Source organism: Myripristis murdjan, chromosome 18 (assembly GCF_902150065.1).
Source record: "Myripristis murdjan chromosome 18, fMyrMur1.1, whole genome shotgun sequence".
Taxonomy (NCBI): Eukaryota; Metazoa; Chordata; class Actinopteri; order Holocentriformes; family Holocentridae; genus Myripristis; species Myripristis murdjan.
The window spans coordinates 8119931-8138239 of NC_043997.1; the positions used below are offsets into that span (position 1 = coordinate 8119931).

General features: G+C 42.0%; 1 protein-coding gene across 1 annotated transcript; it reads left to right on the forward strand.

Annotated features, from left to right (window-relative positions):
• Positions 1 to 3889: 3889 nt before the first annotated feature.
• ankrd46b (ankyrin repeat domain 46b) lies at positions 3890 to 12999 on the forward strand. Its single transcript, XM_030075653.1, has 4 exons — positions 3890 to 4001; positions 7565 to 7907; positions 9345 to 9503; positions 10083 to 12999. The coding sequence occupies exons 2-4, from the start codon at positions 7597 to 7599 to the stop codon at positions 10297 to 10299; spliced, it is 687 nt and encodes a 228-aa protein (XP_029931513.1). The 5' UTR covers positions 3890 to 4001; positions 7565 to 7596; the 3' UTR covers positions 10300 to 12999.
• The last annotated feature ends 5310 nt before the right edge of the window (positions 13000 to 18309 follow it).

Sequence of the window (18309 nt, forward strand, 5' to 3'; positions counted from 1 at the left end):
CAAGCAGGCGATCGCTGTTATCCCATTTAATTTGGTCCGACCGTGCACTGCAAATCAAAAGCCTGATCTGTAAAATCTGTGGACGGGAGCAGCTTCTGCATTATCCCGGGACGGTGGAGGCCGCAGGGGGACGTGTAACCACTAAGACCACTGAGTCCAGCACAGCGCTCTGTCTCTCTGCCGGTAGCCCTGAGCTTATTCCTATGTACACTTTTGACTTTATTTTCCCTCAGTTTGTCTGCATTTGTTGTTTGTAATCTAGATTGTAATTATTTTACTTATGTCACGATACTATCCCCTGCTTTTATAGGTTATCTACTGAGATAGGGGTGGGACTGGGATGATAATGATCTGTACATTCAGTAATAAAATGAATAAATGCCTTTAGGGTTATGTTTTATGTGGAAAAGAACTATATTCGCCAGTGATTATCTGAATAACACAGCCAGTTTTTGAATCGTCTGTTCTGACTTTGTCTCGAGATCTGATTCCACCGTGTGAGTGCAAAAAAACTGACAGAATGGAGAACTGATAAAGAGAAAGAAAGAGAAATGCAGCTTTCCTCAAAGAGGATTTACAGCAAAACCTGGTGATAACATGTCTGATACTGTAATGTGTATTTTTTTTTGTTTTGTTTTGTTTTGTTTTGTTTTTTTTGCTCACAAAGTATGAAATAAAGTATCAAAACTAACTTGAGTATTTCTAATGCAAAGTGATTAAAGGATTGCATAAGACAATGAATATATGAACGGCTAAACTCAGACTGTACAAAATATTAGAAACACCTTCCTCATAGAGATTAGGAATAAAGTCGATTTGAACTCTGCATGTCTCGCTTCTCTTTCCCCCTTCATGTCCGCAGTGGATTAAAAGTTGAGGTCATAAATGCTTTATAAACTAAATATCATACGTCTGCATCTTGTTTGACCTCTAGAGGCAATATTAAATGCCATCTGATGTGTTTTCTTGTGCTGTAGTCGGTGCTGTGTGCTAAAAAACCAAATTAAACCAAACCTTAACACCTAGGCTGTTGTAAACACTGAATCTGCTGCCCACCTAGGGAATTACATGAACATGATATTGAGTTTGAGTATGAATACAGCTCTCAGACTGTGGCCATTACAGATGAAAAGGTAGACTTGACTTTCAAGACTGCAAAATAATGCAAACAGGTCATTTTGAAGCCTTAAATTTATAGAAATCAACGAGCAGTGAGCAGTGACTTGGACTATGGTGGCTGCATGCAAGGCATATGAAGTATAAAATAATAAAATAAATAATAATAACAATGAATATTAGATTTTAGATAGTTTTTGTGCTCCGTAATGCAAATGTATTTTGGGCCTTGGCATTTATTTAAATTGCTCCTGATGTTAACCCTCCTGTGATCTTTGGAGACCATTTGAATGAACATTTGAATGTTTAACGCCTCTAAATGCATGACTGACATTGTTTTTTGTTCTTTGTTTTTCAAACTTCTCCTAATTTAATAGAAACACGTGGGTAAACATAAAATTAACATGATGTTTTCATTGCTTTGTACACATTTTGTACACACTCTGGGGTCAAATGGACACCAGGCTCTTTCAGCTGTGTAAAACTATCAGCATTTTTACCCACTTTTGCTTTAATTCTTTTAGATGCCCTCACCTAACATAACCATACCTTAGGGCAGTGGTTCCCAACCCAGTCCTCAAGTACCCCCTGTCCTGGAGGTTTTTGTTTCAGCTCTACTCTTCCACACCTGATCCAATTAAGGCCCTTGCACCTTCATGCATGCCCTCTTCAGGTAGATCTGTTTCAGCCAATCAGCATGAAGGCCTTAAATGGATCAGGTGTGAAAGAGTAGAGCTGAAACAAAAATCTCCAGGACAGGGGGTCCTTGAGGACTGGGTTGGGAACCACTGCCTTAGGGTGACCACCTGTCCCGCGTAGCGCGTGCACGTACAGCGTTTGAGGCCCATTTCACGCGTCCCGCAAATTGAGACCGTGTCCCGCATAATCAAACAGCAGTACACTGGCTTAGCTTGTCTATTCAGAGAAGAGGAATCACTTCGGATTAAGACTAAGACTAAGACTAAAATTAAACTGAAAAATAGTCAACGAAATTAACACTGTTATAACCTATTTAATTTTATTTATATTTTCCATTGCAATTCATTCACTTTAAATAAAAAGTAAATCTTAAGTGGAAGTTCATCTGTCAATTAACTGAAATGTTTAAAATATTATGAATATCTTTTATTTAAAAAAAAAAAAAAAAAAAAAAACACATTGAAAGCTAAGGGCTCATTAACAAGTGTGGCCTATTCATGAGCAGCAGCAATTACATATGTTAGGGTAACAGGGCAACATTAATATACCATGTAAAGTGGTATCTGCTAGAAATCGGTAAACCGGTATCGGTGAGTCTGCCTGCCAGGTGGGGGCGCTGCCACGCCGGGCGGTGTCCCACATTGTCCCTCAGAATCATACCCCTTGTCCCCCATTGGGCTTATTAGCAGGTGGTCACCCTACCATACCTGTAGTGAGTTAGGACCTTAATATGTCATTTGGGAGGGGAAGACATGAATCCCACAATAATCTGGGGTGAATGGGCCAGATTATATTTTATTTAAAGGGACTACAAGACACATAAAGCACCAGACACATAAACTAGGGTAACCGTTTTTATTATGATCATTTTGTGGAGGTTTTGTGGACCCCACGTGATACACATGTGAGTAAATTTGGTAACAGGACGGTTAATGGGCAGAAAAATATACAGTCTCATTTAGGAGATAATATAACATAAACAACAGGACATGAAACATGAATTTAGTGTAGTTTTTGATGATCTGACAGCTCAACAGCAAACAAACTCAGCTGCCAGCATCATACACTCACAACTGAGGGAATCTGCAGCGCACAAAAATGCATTTTAACCAGTTTATCTGTAAAATTATTACTATTTGGAGATAAGTTTGGGGCAGAGATGGGGCATTTGTCTCGAGTTTGCCGTCGAGCAGCGCGGCGTGTCGCAAAACCCAAGCTACCGACCATCACAACAGGGTTGCCAAGTCCGCGTTTTTTCCGCCAAATTGGGCTACTTTTTAAGTGTTGCCGAGGGTAACAAATTTTGTCTGCGGGTTGGGCTTGGGCAGACATGAATAAAGATCCATATTTTGAATGACTAATGTTTATACGCAAATCTTGTCAAACTGACTCCGGGCCAGATCAGCATATAAACTATCCACATATGTCACGTGCTCCACAGACAAATAATATGCCAATGCTGTGTGAGGCCACTCAGCACATGACCAATCACATCATCAGCACCATAGATATAGAAACGCTGTAAATAGTTCAAGTTCATGGAGTTTTTTCCCGTTCTTTTTTATGTTGGAGACAGCCAGCAGTTTAACAGGTGAGCTGAAATGATTTTCATTCATAACATAGCCAATTTACACATATTTAAATGTCCTACCTACAGACACACATATATAGTAAGTAAATTATTAAAATGTTCTAAATTAACAGGATACAGTGTTCAAGTTGAAATAAGGTATAACAGTAAATACATATCCTATTACATATGTATTTGCTGTAAGTAGCCTATATGTCTAAAACATTGTGAATGTCTGAGCTAAAGTAAGGTATCCCATATTATATTTTAAGTTCTGATATACTGTAAATTAAGTAGGTGAAAGAACTGTTTCGGGAAATTGCCTTTAATGTTTATGGTGTTATTTTATAGATATTATAGTGCATTTTGCAATTATAGCAATGCTGTTGGACTTTAAAAGCAACATATATGGATTTTTATGGGCATGTTTTTAGTTCTGGTATTGGGCTGATTTTTGGGCCCTTTTTTATACCAGGTTGGGCTGGTTTTGAGTTGCTGTTTGGCTGCTTTTGTCTCACAGACCTGGCAACCCTGCATCACAACAACACGGCTGCGGCTAGCTCCCTGGACAGCCAAAGTGCAATTATTTTCCCTCTAATTTGGACCACATTAACAGGTGAGGTTGTCGTTTTCACTCTTTAGGGAGTCTAAATGTGCATTTTTTTGTTTCATGTGTGTGTTTCCGCGGGTGTTAAACTGCAGTCCGGACAGTTTGATCCGCGGTGTGCAGGCACAAACCGTTAGCCCAGCTAGCTTGTTTGGGCTAACTGAAAAATAAACGTCTCCGGCGCCGCGATAAAGACATAAAATCGTGTCTCGGTGCCTGTAAAAAGCTCACCAAGCTGATGGTTTCTCCTCAGCTTGTCATTTACGTGCTGCTGTCCATCATTACGGTCCATGTTAATGTCAAACTTACACCCTAATCGTCGCAGCTAATGCTAGCTAGCCGCAATGTTGTGTAAACCTATTACATCCCAGCTACACACACACACACACACACACACACACACACACACACACACACACACAGAAACACACTCAAATCATGTGTGAGAGGCTGATGAATGTGTTTGAGCTCATTTGACAGGAAGTAAGCACAGTAGGGATCCACCTCCTAGCAGCCTGTGATCCTCAGTGTTGTCATATTGTTAATATTTTCATTGATCCTTATTGATGTTATTGATGGGAAATACTCTGCAGCTACAGAATAGCATCATCAGAGCTGGTGATGGGGTTCAAGGACACTAAAACAGGAAGATACAGGTATTACATCAATATTCCGACGACTCTAGATAGTGTCTGATTGTTGCAGTGTCATCATAAAGTGTGTGTGTGTGTGTGTGTGTTGTGTTTTCCTGGTTGCATTACAGTGATGGGACACAGTTTTCAGACTTGATCTAGCTGTGCTGTTGTTTGCCTCCACCTGCTTCATCATCATAGCATGTCACTAAGGATTATTTATCAAAAACACCTGTGTGTGTGAGCATACGCCTGCCGCTGGGAAAGCACAACTAGCTCCCAGAATATTGTGAGAAAGTACATGTTCCTCACAAGAAAACAGTAAAGACAGTAGCAGTGAATCATAAAACGGGTCATAAAAGGCTAAACAACAGCCAGTCTGATCAGGTGAGTTTATAACTATAGCTTTCTGAAAAGGGAGAGCACTCCAGAGTTTAAGGAGCAACAACAACAACAACAACAACAACCAAAGCTCAGCTCCCCTCCGGTCCTCAGCCCGGCACAGGGCACCGGCAGTAAAAGTTTGTCTGAGGATCACAGGCTACGTTCAGACAGCCAGTAGAAAATGGCCTGGATCTAATTTATTCCCCCTCAAATGTGTAACAGATTTTTTTTGTTTTTTTTTGCCAGTGTGAACACCGAAAAAGTGCATTGAATCTGGAGTTTTCAGTTCTGATTTTAGCCATGTAAACCTTGTTCAGACTGCCAGGCCAAATCCATCTCTTGTCATATCCAGATTATATCCAGATTGATTTTAGAAAGTCTGGATAGCAACAAAACAAACAAACAAACAAACACTTATGGCGCTTTTCCACTAGTACCTACTCGGCTCAACTCTACTCAGTTTGAGAGCTTTTCCATTACGTGGAAGTACCTGGTACCAGGTCCCATTTTAGTACCTACTCGGCCAGGGTTCCAAGCGAGCTGAGTCGAGCTGAAATGTGACGTAAACGCCGTGCAGGCCACTGATTGGACAGGGAGTGAAGACACATGAGAGCGACTCCTTCACGAAAACCAAACCCGGCATTTTTAAAAGAAAACGGCAACAGCGACCGTGCGCATTGATCATCACTGAAGTTGGCAAAGTTGGAAAATGGCAAGCAAACCGGTACCGTGGTCAAATGAAGAGGTGGAGACTTTTCTGTGCTTGGGGGCGGGGCCGCCTTGCTATGACGACTCCACCGACGGCGAGGTGGTACTCAGTTGTAATGGAAAACCACCGAAACCGAGGCAAGTCGAGCCGAGTAGGTACTAGTGGAAAAGCGCCATTAGAATGTGAATCATATCCAAACCACATCTGGAGGTGGTTTGAAATGCGATTCCATTTAGATTTCTACAGATGCGTCTCAGTCTGGATGCTCTGGACTCTCAAACAGGATTTCAGAGTGTCTGTTACGTCACTCAAAACACGACACACAAAGACAACATCAAATCCTGAGCAGAGTCCCTGCTGCCGGCAGAGCCACATGGAGGACGACACAGAGAACTGGAGTCTGAGGACAGACGCTGAAATAAACTGTCTGCCGGCAGCTTCTGGACATTTCTCCTGCTTCCACGCTGGAAAGCTGCATCACCAGCTCATGTAGTCACTGACGCCTATGTTGTTACCATAGCAACCCATGCAGATAGGTTGGTGATGTCGGGACACACAAATCCGATCTGATCACTTGCAAAAAAACAGTGCCGACAGTCTGTCTTAAAGGTTGGATTTGAGAAACAGTCTGATCGAGGCCTTTCATACGTGGTTCTAAATCAAATACTAATCTGATTTCTGCTGATGTGACGGCTGTATGGACACTCAGAATTCATGTTTTTTTTTGTTTGTTTGTTTCTTTTTTGTTTGTTTTTTTTCTTATTGAGCTCGCTCACATCACTATCAGATTCTTCTTTAGTCTTTATTGAGTGATTGTCAGCAGTGGAGGCCAAGAAATAACATGCAGGATCGCAGCAACAACAACGACATGGAGACAGGAGGTTGCAAATTTCATAAATATATAGGAAGATGCCTCAATCAAAGCTCTTTTCTGCTTGCTTGACCTCATCCTGAACCGCTGATAAACTGCCAACACACCACCGTCACCACAGCAAACTATATAGGAGATGAAAGCCAGCACCACTGTTTTATTCATAGTAATGATGGACATTTTTTGTATGTGTGTGTGTATGCTTGTTGCGGTCTCGCAGCAGAGATCCATTCACACTGATGTCAGATATGAGTCACAGCAGAGAAGAATTTGAACAAGGCAAACAGATCTGAAACAGATGTGAGAGAGAGTCAGAGGCGGCTCCCGTTCAGCTGCTGTGTGACCGTAGCTTTACTCACCGTGATGTTGTGTGAGGGGAAATTAGTTTGTGTAGGAGAGTGCCTGACCGCGCAAGGCTCTTTAAGTGATCACTAAAATTGTCACCATATTGATATCATTGCATTCAGATTGTATTCAAAAGTAAAGTGATATTATATTTTGTCTGTATCACCCTGAACAGTTGATCGTGCTGTGTCAGCCCTTCTTACCATTATCACTGCCACCTGTAACTGAGTTTTTTTCTATTTCTATTTTTCTGAGCTATTAGAGCATGGATTTTCTTTCTACTTAGATTTAGTTTAATCAATTTGAATGTATCAGATTGTAGTAGTCTTCAAAGTATCATTTAATTCCCTTTTTTGGTGTTTTTTTCTGCTCTGTTTAGTTCCCTGATTTCTTCTTCTTTTTTTTTTCTTTTTTTTTTTTTTTTTAGTTTTTCAGTCCCTGTCGTTTCATTGTCTTCGGATAAAGCTTCCCCTGCTTCCCCCTTTTTCCACATCCAGGCATGGCAAACACTCTGTGGTTTATACTCAGTATTATGGTAGCTGTATGGATGTGGTGGCTCTCTCCATAATGTCTAGATTGTTGGTGACTACATCTCCTGGTTTTCCTCTTTCATCCCATTTCCGCACTGCAGGTACGCTGGAATTTTCTGATACCCACTCGGACATGTCCTATGTCTTCATCAACGACTCGTCGCAGACCAGCGTGCCTTTGCTGCAGGCGTGCATCGACGGCGACCTGCCCTTCGCCAAGCGGCTGCTCGAGACGGGATGCGACCCGAACATCCGTGATAACCGGGGCCGCACCGGCCTGCACCTAGCCGCCGCCCGCGGGAACGTGGACATATGCCGCTTCTTGCACAAGTTCGGGGCGGATCTGCTGGCGACGGATTACCAAGGGAACACGGCGCTGCATCTGTGTGGGCACGTGGACACCATACAGTTCCTCGTGTCCAACGGGCTGAAGATTGACATCTGGTAAGAGACAGAATTGAAGTCTTCCAGGTGAGGTTGTGTGCTCCCGTAGCAGCTTTCAGTCAGCCGTGGCTGTGAACAGCTGATTGTATTTCAGAAACCAGCTGTTTGTTCAGGTTAAAGGGATGGTAAACCCAGTTAAAAAAAGAATGGGATTTTTATATTTCGTGTTATTCTTAAGCAGCCCACTCTTTTCATCATCCACCAAGATGTGAGAGTTCCCAAAAGTCAATAACTGTAATAAAATGGAGCTTTAGGGGCTGAATTTTCTCCAGTCATCCATTCCATGTGGGCTTTAGTTCCCCAGTATTGTCTGAATCCCAGTAAGAAAAGAAAGTAAAAATATCCCACTTGTTGGAACAGACAGCGCTACAGCTCTTACTAGCACTGCAACGACATGTCAGCTAATGTTTTCTGAGCTAACATTGCTGTAGTGCTCCCTACAAAAACTTAAAAACTTGAACTTTCGAGGCTAGTAGTAGTAGAATTCATGTGAGAAGGTCCGTGGCAGCTGAAGAGGCACAGCTCTCATCTATCAGTTTGAAAAACATTAGCTCAGTAAAATAATCCTGGGTGGATTCTGTGGTGCATTCAGGGTCTTGAACAGCACAGAATCAGCTGCCGGGCTAATGAGCTATAAGTCACTGTTACAGGTCAAGTCCAAAAAGGCCCTGTTCACACTTGGTATTCTTCCTTTCCAGGAGATCCTGTTCACATGTGCTGTCATCATGCATCTCAAATACAAGTACCCTTCACAATTGAGGCTTTTATCCAAAACAAACATCTAATCAGGAGATAACAATCACATCAAATGCCACAAACCTCCGGCTCTGCTCTAACAAACAAAGCTTCATCCTTATTCCATTCATGAAGCAGTTGCACCCAACCTCCTCTGCTTTTAGGATTTCTGGATGTTTCAGGAGAAGTCTTCGTGGGACGGATGTTCCTCTTCCTTCCTCTTTATGCCCAGCTAACAGGAAAAGCTACCCACAGGAACCGAATCACTGGATGTACAGAGGTGAAAATGGTGTCGAACATCTCAGTGTAGGGAGGGCAGAAAAAGAGGAATTATGCCCAAAACATTGAAGTATTCTTTTAAAACCAAGTGTGAACAGGGTCAAAGGGATACTGCTTATCATTGGGGCAGCTTCATGTTTTCCCCTCATTTTTAATTTAACAGGCACTTTATTAACTTTTATGACCCTCCCTTAATCTGTGGCTGATGTGTGTGTATGTGTGTATGGTGTGCTAGACAGCTCTTATGCGGGTGAGTGTGTGAAGAACTGTCCCACTATTTCTGCTCTGTGTGATCCTAGTCAGCTCGGCTGGTTCCCGCTGTATAAAGGTGTAATACTGGGTTTCTTCTTAAAGTAACAGTAGTTAAATCCTTGCGATAGTCACTGTGACTTGAACGCTGCTCCGTCTGGTGTCTCACAACAGCAACCACAATGGATCGACTCCCCTGGTGCTGGCGAAGAGACGCGGGGTGAACAAGGACGCCATCCGTCTGCTGGAGGGCCTGGAGGAGCAGGAGGTGAAAGGCTTCAACAGAGGGCCGCACTCCAAACTGGAGACCATGCAGATGGCCGAGAGCGAGAGGTAAGGAGGAGACCGGCTGAAGAGATAGAGAAGAGAGCGGGGGGGTCAAGATGAGGGCAAACAGGGCTGGCAGAACAACAGAAGAAGGGATTCAGTCTCAGGAGCGCGTGTGCTGCCATTTAGCATCTAGATATAGATTAATGTTATTCCCTGCAACCTCAACTGGGGAAAAATAGTAGTAAAATAAAGATAATTATATTGTTACTGAAAATGTAAAGTTGCACATCCCACAGTCTGTTGGGTGTGAAATCATCCACTTGTGATGTTTAGAAGCATGTGTGATGAATAAGCAGCAGCAGCTATCTACATGCAGAGCAGGCTTATCAAGAGCATGTCAGCCTCCACTGATGGCTAATTGTTGGACAGGGTTTAGGCTGTGTGTGCAGATTTCTGTTTTTGTGCGTACACAGATTTTTAGTCATCAATCTACACAGTTTTATGTATCTGGCTCCATTTATTTATTTGCATGTTATCAGCTAACAAGACTCATCTGAATTTCAAGATTAATGGAGGGGTAAAAGAATATCCCTTATTGCCCCTTTAATTTTGGACATATTTTTTCTTTTCTGTCTCTCCCAGTGCAATGGAGAGCCACTCGCTGCTGAACCCCAACCTGCAGAGCAGCGAGGGCGTCCTGTCCAGCTTCAGGACCACCTGGCAGGAGTTTGTGGAGGACCTGGGCTTCTGGAGGGTCCTGCTGCTGCTCGTGGTCATCGCCCTCCTCTCCCTCGGCATCGCCTACTACGTCAGCGGGGTCCTGCCTTTCTCTGCCAACCAGCTGGAGCTGGTGCACTGAAGGAGGGCCGGGACGGAGGCAAGAGGACGGGGAGGGGAGTGAGTAGAAGGGACAAGTGAAATTCTGCTTTTGGCTGTGTACATACACCTGAATACAAAAATCTCATTTTTAACCCTTGCAGCCATGTTCTTGTTTTCTCCTGGTTGTCTAAACCTGGAAGCATCATAGTCAAAAAATTCAGTTCTGAAACACGAGCCCAGATAAATGTCATTCTTTGTCAAGTGAAAAAAAAAGATAAAAAGGCTTTTATTACATGAGCTGCAAGGCAATTACATGGGCTATTAAATTAAAAAGGACCAATGTATAGTGCACATTTTAGAACATCCTCAGCATCGCTTCTCAGATACCAGACAAAACGGCATTCTTCATCAGACTAAAACGCTTCAGGTGTCTGGAAGCACTCTCGTCAAGTCTGAGGTCCAGTTCCCCTGAACTGGCGAGAAGGCGAGACAGCCTCTGATTTAAAAAAAAAAAAAAAAAGAAGAGAAAAGAAAGAAAGAAAAAAAAAGCATCAGACAAAACTCCCTTGGGGGAAAAAACAGCATCAGGCGAAGGTTCACTGCAACTTAGCACTTTTAGAGTCGTGTTTTCCTGTCTAATGGCGGCCAAAACTAGGAACTTTATGCCCCTTACTTCAAGTCTTGCCTATATAAATGATTTCAAATAGAGTTACTTGCTTTTATACAGTCTAATTAATATGGGTTGCTTTCTGCAGCCACTGCACGCCACTCTGTCATGAGCGTGACCCGCTCAGTCTTCGGCTGAACGTCTCACATCGGAGCTTCATCTCCAAAAGTAGCGTGCACTTTTGTCCAACACCGTTTTGTCTGAGGAGATTTGTTCTGATGACTTTTCACCTGAGGAGACTTTGTGCGGGGCAGATCCCAGGTTTTTGTCCCATGTCCAGTTACACTAGTTATTTGACAAGAGTTATTTCAGAGGCCTGAAGATGTTTTCCTCCTGGTGTCTGAGAACTAACACTGAGGTGTGAGGATGTCCTCAGATGTATTAAACTGGTAGTCTTAGTCAGCCTGTTTCATCCTTTCAAGGATTCTGTTTTTGACTGGCAAGTGAAGGATCCAAAGTTTTCTACTATCAGTGTGAATCTACCTGTCCCTCCAAAGAGCTCGTTCCCTCTGTCCTTGTACAGATCCCATTGTTGTGTCTTTAGCCGGCTGTGAGGAGTTGAGCGGTGTGGTTAGGAGAGACCGTGGACTGAAGTGGGTGGGGGCTGAAGAGAGACGTGGGAATACATGGATGATTTGGTTATTTTGAAACTACTCCTAACCCCACGGTGTGTTTCCAGTGGGAAAACAACAGTGCTGATGTCATCATCATGATTGAAGTGGCTCACCCCGATAATGTATGACATCTAGCTTTGTTTTGAATTGAGATGATCAATTCACAGTGCAAACATTAGCCATTTTGTCCACAGAGATCATTAAAATTCAGTCAGATCAACCGAAATATAAAGACGTGAGCAGGTTATCAGCTATAGTGTGCTTTACTTGCATTGTTTGTAAAGGCTTACCATCCTAACATATGAACAGTTACCATGTATTTTTGCCTAACAACCCTCGTTTTTCTTTTTGTTTGTTTGTTTGTTTTACACAGTGCAAACTGATACTGTAAATGAATGATACCATGATTTTTTTTTTCTTCTGATAACTATGTAAATGTGATGCTGTTGCTTCAGTCTCTTCTCTAACATGTCCCCCTCGGAGACTTGCATAAAAAAATAATTTCTGACAACATGCACTAGGTAAAGATCTGGGTTGATTAGTGTATGTGAATTACTCTTTAACCTTTGTCTTAGTGAAACTGGAGTGTGTCAGAGGTTAACTGAATATGAATGGGATGAGCAGCCAGCCACAGATCACATGGTAACCTTACCCTGAAACTAACTTCGAATAATATTTCCTTGCACTGTTTGACTCAGCTCTTACCGGTCTTGTCATCGCACCAGAAATCCTCTATGTTATTTTTGTTTTCTTCAAAGCAGGAAGTTTCACTTGGTACTTGAAAGTGTTTCCGTGAGTCCCAATGTGTGTCTCCTTTTTCATGCCTCTCTTATGTTATGTTACAAGCTGTATATTGCCAATGTTTCATATCATTTTGTACTTTTCTCTTGCTTGTTTAACCTGTCAGATTTCTATCAAATATTATTTATCATTTTTTTTGTATTAATCTCCCTCCTGAAATGTTGAAATGTGGCACCCTTGTTATCTTTTTGTCCTCTTTGATGAATCTGGTTGGTTGATCGGAGGCTGATAACTTGACTGTTGATGGCTCGGCGTTGTGCAGGACTGTGGTGTTGTCTGCGGTGTGTCTTTGCAGATCAGATGGGAGAAGCACCTTGACTGTGTGCCTTTTTGAGTGAAATCAACCCTTGTGTTTTACAGTGTTTCATTACAGACATTCCCACCAGAAACATGCAGCTTCGTTGCATTAAAACCTAAACATCATACATGGACGGGCCCTGTGCTCACAACGTATAGGATCATGGAAGAGGCTTCACGGTTTATTGTGTATACTTATTTTGTTGTATATTCATTTTATCACAATGTTCTTGTAAACCATGTAGATTTTATTTGATGTACTTTCTCCACTGTTGGTTATGTGTTTGGAGAGTAACATATTTGAAGTAAACCCATAATTTAATGTGGAAAATTAATAAAATCATGTTTATGATGACCCATATGCATGTTGCACTTGTCTGTCTGTCTCTCTCTCTGTCTCTCTCTCTCTCTCTCACACACACACACACACACTAACTTAAATGGTTAAATTAAATTAAATGGTGGCTTACTGACATTGTCCTGCTGTAGGTAAAACAGGTCCAGAATCACTTTGCAATATGACTGAAATGAGGAGGAGAGGGAAGCCGCATACTTAAAATGATCAAAAATATTTATTTCTCACTGTTGGGGATTTAAGGTTCTAACTGGAGCCACACAGACCACACAGGAAACAAGCTTGCACTCAGTTCTTAGTTTTATTCCCTTTGAATCAGGAATGGGGAATTGGTGACAGAACTGGATTGGAGAACTGGAGTGTCAATGATGAGTACCAATGGTTCTACAAAGACAGAAAACAAACTTACAATATCTTGTCCAAACATAATATAAATACAAACAGAAATGTAGGTTTCCAGTCATAATACATGTTATGTTAAATGTAGATGATTCAAATAATATTTAGTCAAACTTCAGATTAACTTCATAATAATCAAGCTAAATCAAAAACCAACCATTAACTTATTGGCTTAATCCAAAAATATAATACTCATCAATAAAGGAAGCTTGACTTACATTGAAATAACATCAAAAGACACATGGCACACATCACCAAACAGCTTCCAGCAGCATGTGTTTGGGAACAGAGAGGAAGCCGCGCCCATCCAGGTCTGTATTTATGGGGAGGGCAGTGATTGACAGGTAGCTTGTCTGCACTGAAACCACCTTGTATTGTGGAGCAGAGGGGAAATGAAATTTGTAGTTTTGGAAAATAAAAATAAACTTGTAGTTTCTAACACTCACATATCAACATTTTGGCACATATCGCCTTCCTACAGATCATGATGAAAGATTTAATATGAGATTTGTAGAAGAAATCTGAGGCACTCAAGAGACAGATCAGTGTAAAAACTCTTCAATAGAAAAGGACCATTCACTTCAGCATTATGTTGGCTTCCCTATTTAATGAAGCTGTGGGCGATTTTTGGCAGAACTGGTCAGCAGGGCATGGTGCAAGTGATAGAAGGCCGGCTTCAAATTCACTTTTGTTATTTTAAAAGCGGAAAAAAAGGCTGGTTGCACCAGGTGCATGATTCAAAGTGCTGGACTTCATAAATCATGGGGTTGCAATAAATAAGCGCTTTACAATAAAATGACAATATTTATAAATTACAGTAAAAGTGCCCCATCTAGTAATTTGACTTTTTATCCCAATTAAAATACTTTACAGCGACACTGAAGGCTGGTGTCTGAGCTGTGAGATTTAAAAAAAAAAAAAAAAAAAAAAAAAAAAAAGGCACCAGAGGAGTTCATTTTAAGGCACATGAAGCACAATACAAATGGCAACAGCTTCCTCGCAGCACAGCAGCACAGTTCATGGTTTGGCCTCTTTCTTTTGTTTTCATTAAAATCTCACCCAGTGCCATCTCTTTAATCTCTAACCAGCGCCTTCTGAGTCAAATCTAACAAGGCTGACCACCAGCTGGAGCTCCATTTGAGCACTGGCCGTTTGTTTGAGACGCCAAAGGCTGCATCTCCCTGTCATTCCCCTCACCGGCATTCCTCCTGGCATTCCTCCGGGATTTCAGAAACCAGCCTGCCAGCGCACCCAAAGGAACAGAGACAGCACATAAAAGCGCCGCTATGATGATATAATAACCAGGGACAGTCCACGTTCCTCCCGGGTGAACAGTCAGGTTCACCGCGGCTGGGTTGCCCTTTTTTCCGCCGTGAAAGCAGCGATAAACGCCCTGGTCCGTCTTCCTCGCCCCACGCAGCACCAGCGACAGGTCTCCATCTCTGTAGCCGCCGGCTGACACCGACACTCTCCCCTGGAAGTCCGCCGAGCTGGAGGTGGTGTTCCTGGAGGCAAAATCCTCCTGATGAACGAGCCGCCCGTCCTTTTCCCACCTCACGGGCTCAGTAGCCGCGGTCTCGGTCATGGAGTGGCACTTCAGGAGGGTATCTTCCCCCTCCAGCACGGACTTTTCAGAAGGAACCAGGACTTTCAGCTTCAGGGTGGCTACATGTGTCGAGTTGCAGGTGAACTCAAAGGCGCCCTGGTCATTGAAAGTTGTGCCGCTGATGACAACAGAAAAACTTCCATCATTTACCAGCGTCACTCTGTTTTTGTAATTCGTGCCCGGCTGAAAACCTCCCCATTCAAAACTTGCGACAGTGTCCTGTCGGCCAGTCCTGACATCCGTGTAAACCCACCGGGCATCTTCACAGGTTTGGCCGTCAGGAGCCTCCAACGTGACGTTAAGTCCCAAGACCACCGACGGGTATGTCATACCACCGACACCCCCCGAAGCACGGCTGCCGTAAAAGAGCATAAAGAGTACGATCACAGTTTGGGGCATTATTCCGAGAGTCAATGAGAAAAGAGTAGGAACACAGTCTGTCTGGACCCGGTCTGCTGCAAGCCACGAGGAATCAGTGCTCTGGATCGCCTGCTTTGCACAGGGTAGGCGCTCCTGCGGTTTCGAGCTGTTTGTTATGTGCAATGATGCTTTCATATGAAGTCCGAAATCCCGAGACTTCCGACTTCATTTGACATCCCGCTGAGCACTTTTGACTTTGACATTAATAATAGGGGTACGTTCTTCGTCTGTTTGTCTCTAGGCGTTTAGATTGGATTAAGGCTGAAAGGTGAAAAGTTAACGTGGAAAAAGTTGAACAACCATAGTCTTTTCCGTTTACTAGACGATCAATAAAACGTCCATTGAACGGATTTAGACTCTAAATCCGTACAATGGACGTTGTCCGTCCGCATTGGCGGATCTACCAGGGTGGCATAAAAAATGTCTTGCCACCCCAGCTGCCACCCCAGTTCCAGACAGTTTATTTATATTTTTTTAATTGTGGCTGTTCGGAAATGTACAAGCATGAAACTCAAATGTCCGAGTGCAAGTAAATGCAAGTAAATGGGCTAGATCGTCTCCCATTGGAGGGATGGCAAGTAAATGACGCTTGCCATCCCTCCAATGGGAGACGATCTAGCCCTCCGCCAAATGTGTGTGAGCAAAGATTTTTCCAGAATGACTCGACTTTTTTTTTTTTTTTTTTTTGGTATACACCATTCACAAGAAGAGATTACTGTTTTATAAACCTTTGTCTTCCTAATCACATCTCTAGTTAGTGGATATGTATGCAAAAAAGGTATAATGACAGTCTGTCATAGCAACAGCACTTCAAATCTGCCAGATTTTTTCCAGCATGGGGGAATTGTCGAATGTTGTTAACTCTTTAACTCACTCGCAGTTCTTTGGATAAGTGGATTATGTTAAATGTTAATAGTTAACCATTCTGTGGTCTTTGAGTCAAATTGACCCGTGTTCACTTTTCTTTTATATTTAAAATTTGATTTTCTTCCATATAACTGCCTGAAAATGGCAGATGGTTCTCTGTTACACTCACTTCAAATAAAATTGATGATCACGACTTGCATTGAATTATGGATATTTTTTTTTCAATTTCTCCCCTCCTGTGATATTCCCTGGTCAATTTGATCCGCCCATCACTGGGTGGTGCTGGGTGGTGGTCCAAACATTTGAAATGATTTCATTTCATTTTCACATATACCAGTCTGCGACAATCCATCAATTTATACCTGAGTTTAGCTATAGTCAAAATAATTCAGAATTTCTGCTTATTTTTACTAAAAAATGAGGCATAATTTTATGTAAATGAGGTCTATTGACCATACCTTCCAAAAATAAGTGTAAAATTGGCGGTAATGAGTTGGAGTGAAGTTGACTAACAAGGTCAAACACAGAATTGGGTGATAATTTTATGCTATATGCTTTACAACCAGTCAAACCACAAAGGGAACAGTGAACTACAAGGAGATCAGTAAAATGAAAGAGTTTGAGTTTTACTAAAAAGTTTATTTTTTGCATACCTGTGTGTGAAATTTCTGTATGACAACTTTGTATTCAAAAGCCTCTAGGCTGCAGTTGTATACATATTTTGAACTTCATATTGCTTTGAGGTGTAGGATAGATGTCATGGCACTGCTGAAGCTGCCTGTGTTGAGCCTTCTTTGTTGTGTGAGGATTTTCTGCAGTTTTTTGTTAATAAGATTGCTATCCTTAGGCCCCGTTATCTCAGTCTGTTCAGGACCCCTCAGTTCCTACGGCAGGCTCTGCTGTCTTTCAGCAGTTTGAGCCTGTTACTCTCTCCACAATCACTGAAGTAGTGGAACACTTACTTCCTGCTAACTGTCCCTCTGACAGTATTCCATCCCGACTGTTTAAGGAAGTTTTTTAGCTCAGTTCAGTCTTTTATTTTGCTTCTTTTAAATCAATGTCTCAGCTCTGGATGTTTTCCATCTTCCTTCAAACATGCCGCGGTGCAGCCCCTCTTGAAAAAGAAAACTCTAGATCCCTTGGTTTTGTCTAATTTTAGGCCTGTTTCTAAACTCCCTTTTATTTCCAAGATTTTAGAGAAAGTCGTTTTTAACCAACTCCAAGAATTTTTACAAAGGGCCAATGTTTCTGAATTGTTTCAGTCTGGTTTTAAGTCTCTTCACAGCACTGAAACTGCTCTTCTAAAGGTTTTTAATGATCTTCTGTTAAACCTTGATTCTAGTAACTGTGTCTTTTTAATTCTCCTTGACCTGACAGCGGCATTTGATACAGTGGATCACACAATAATAACTGGTTGGGTGGTCAGTTGGGTGCATGAGCAAGGGAAGTTAGCAAATGTAACATTTAGCTGAAGGCTGGCTAGTTTTGAATCAAAGTTTGTCCTGCATGCAGTCAGTGAGCATGCTGTACATGACCTCAAAAAAGCTCAACAAACCCATGCAAATACTGTGAAGCTAGGCTAAGGTCAATTTGTGTTCACTTAGGGGAGATAACGTTAGCAAGCAAGCTAACTAATAGTCTAGGCAAGAAGTTGTGACGATTGGTGTGAGATGTGGGTTAGCAGTAAGATAGAAGGCCAAAAGCTGATTTCATCAACATAAAATAAGAAATAAGCAAACAGCCTTGCCACAGTGTAGTGCCAGGAGCTGCGAGTGGACACAGGGTTGGTAACAGACCGATTTCACCCTAGCCGCTAGCCGTCCCTGCAGCAGACAGCCACTATGATTTATTTGGAAAAATGTCTGAAGATTTGGGGAAAAAAAAAAAAAATAAATAAAATATATATATATATATATATATATACACACACAGAATATATATATATATAGAGAGAGAGAGAGAGAGAGAGAGAGAATATATATATATATATATATATACATATATAGAATATATATATATTTTTT

Bases quoted from the DNA above. Each gene is read 5' to 3' on its own strand.
- ankrd46b (XM_030075653.1), top strand. From the start codon at position 7,597: ATGTCCTATGTCTTCATCAACGACTCGTCGCAGACCAGCGTGCCTTTG. The intron at 7,908-9,344 runs GTAAGAGACAGA...GTCTCACAACAG, and splicing joins GGGCTGAAGATTGACATCTG to CAACCACAATGGATCGACTC. The intron at 9,504-10,082 runs GTAAGGAGGAGA...TGTCTCTCCCAG, and splicing joins CAGATGGCCGAGAGCGAGAG to TGCAATGGAGAGCCACTCGC.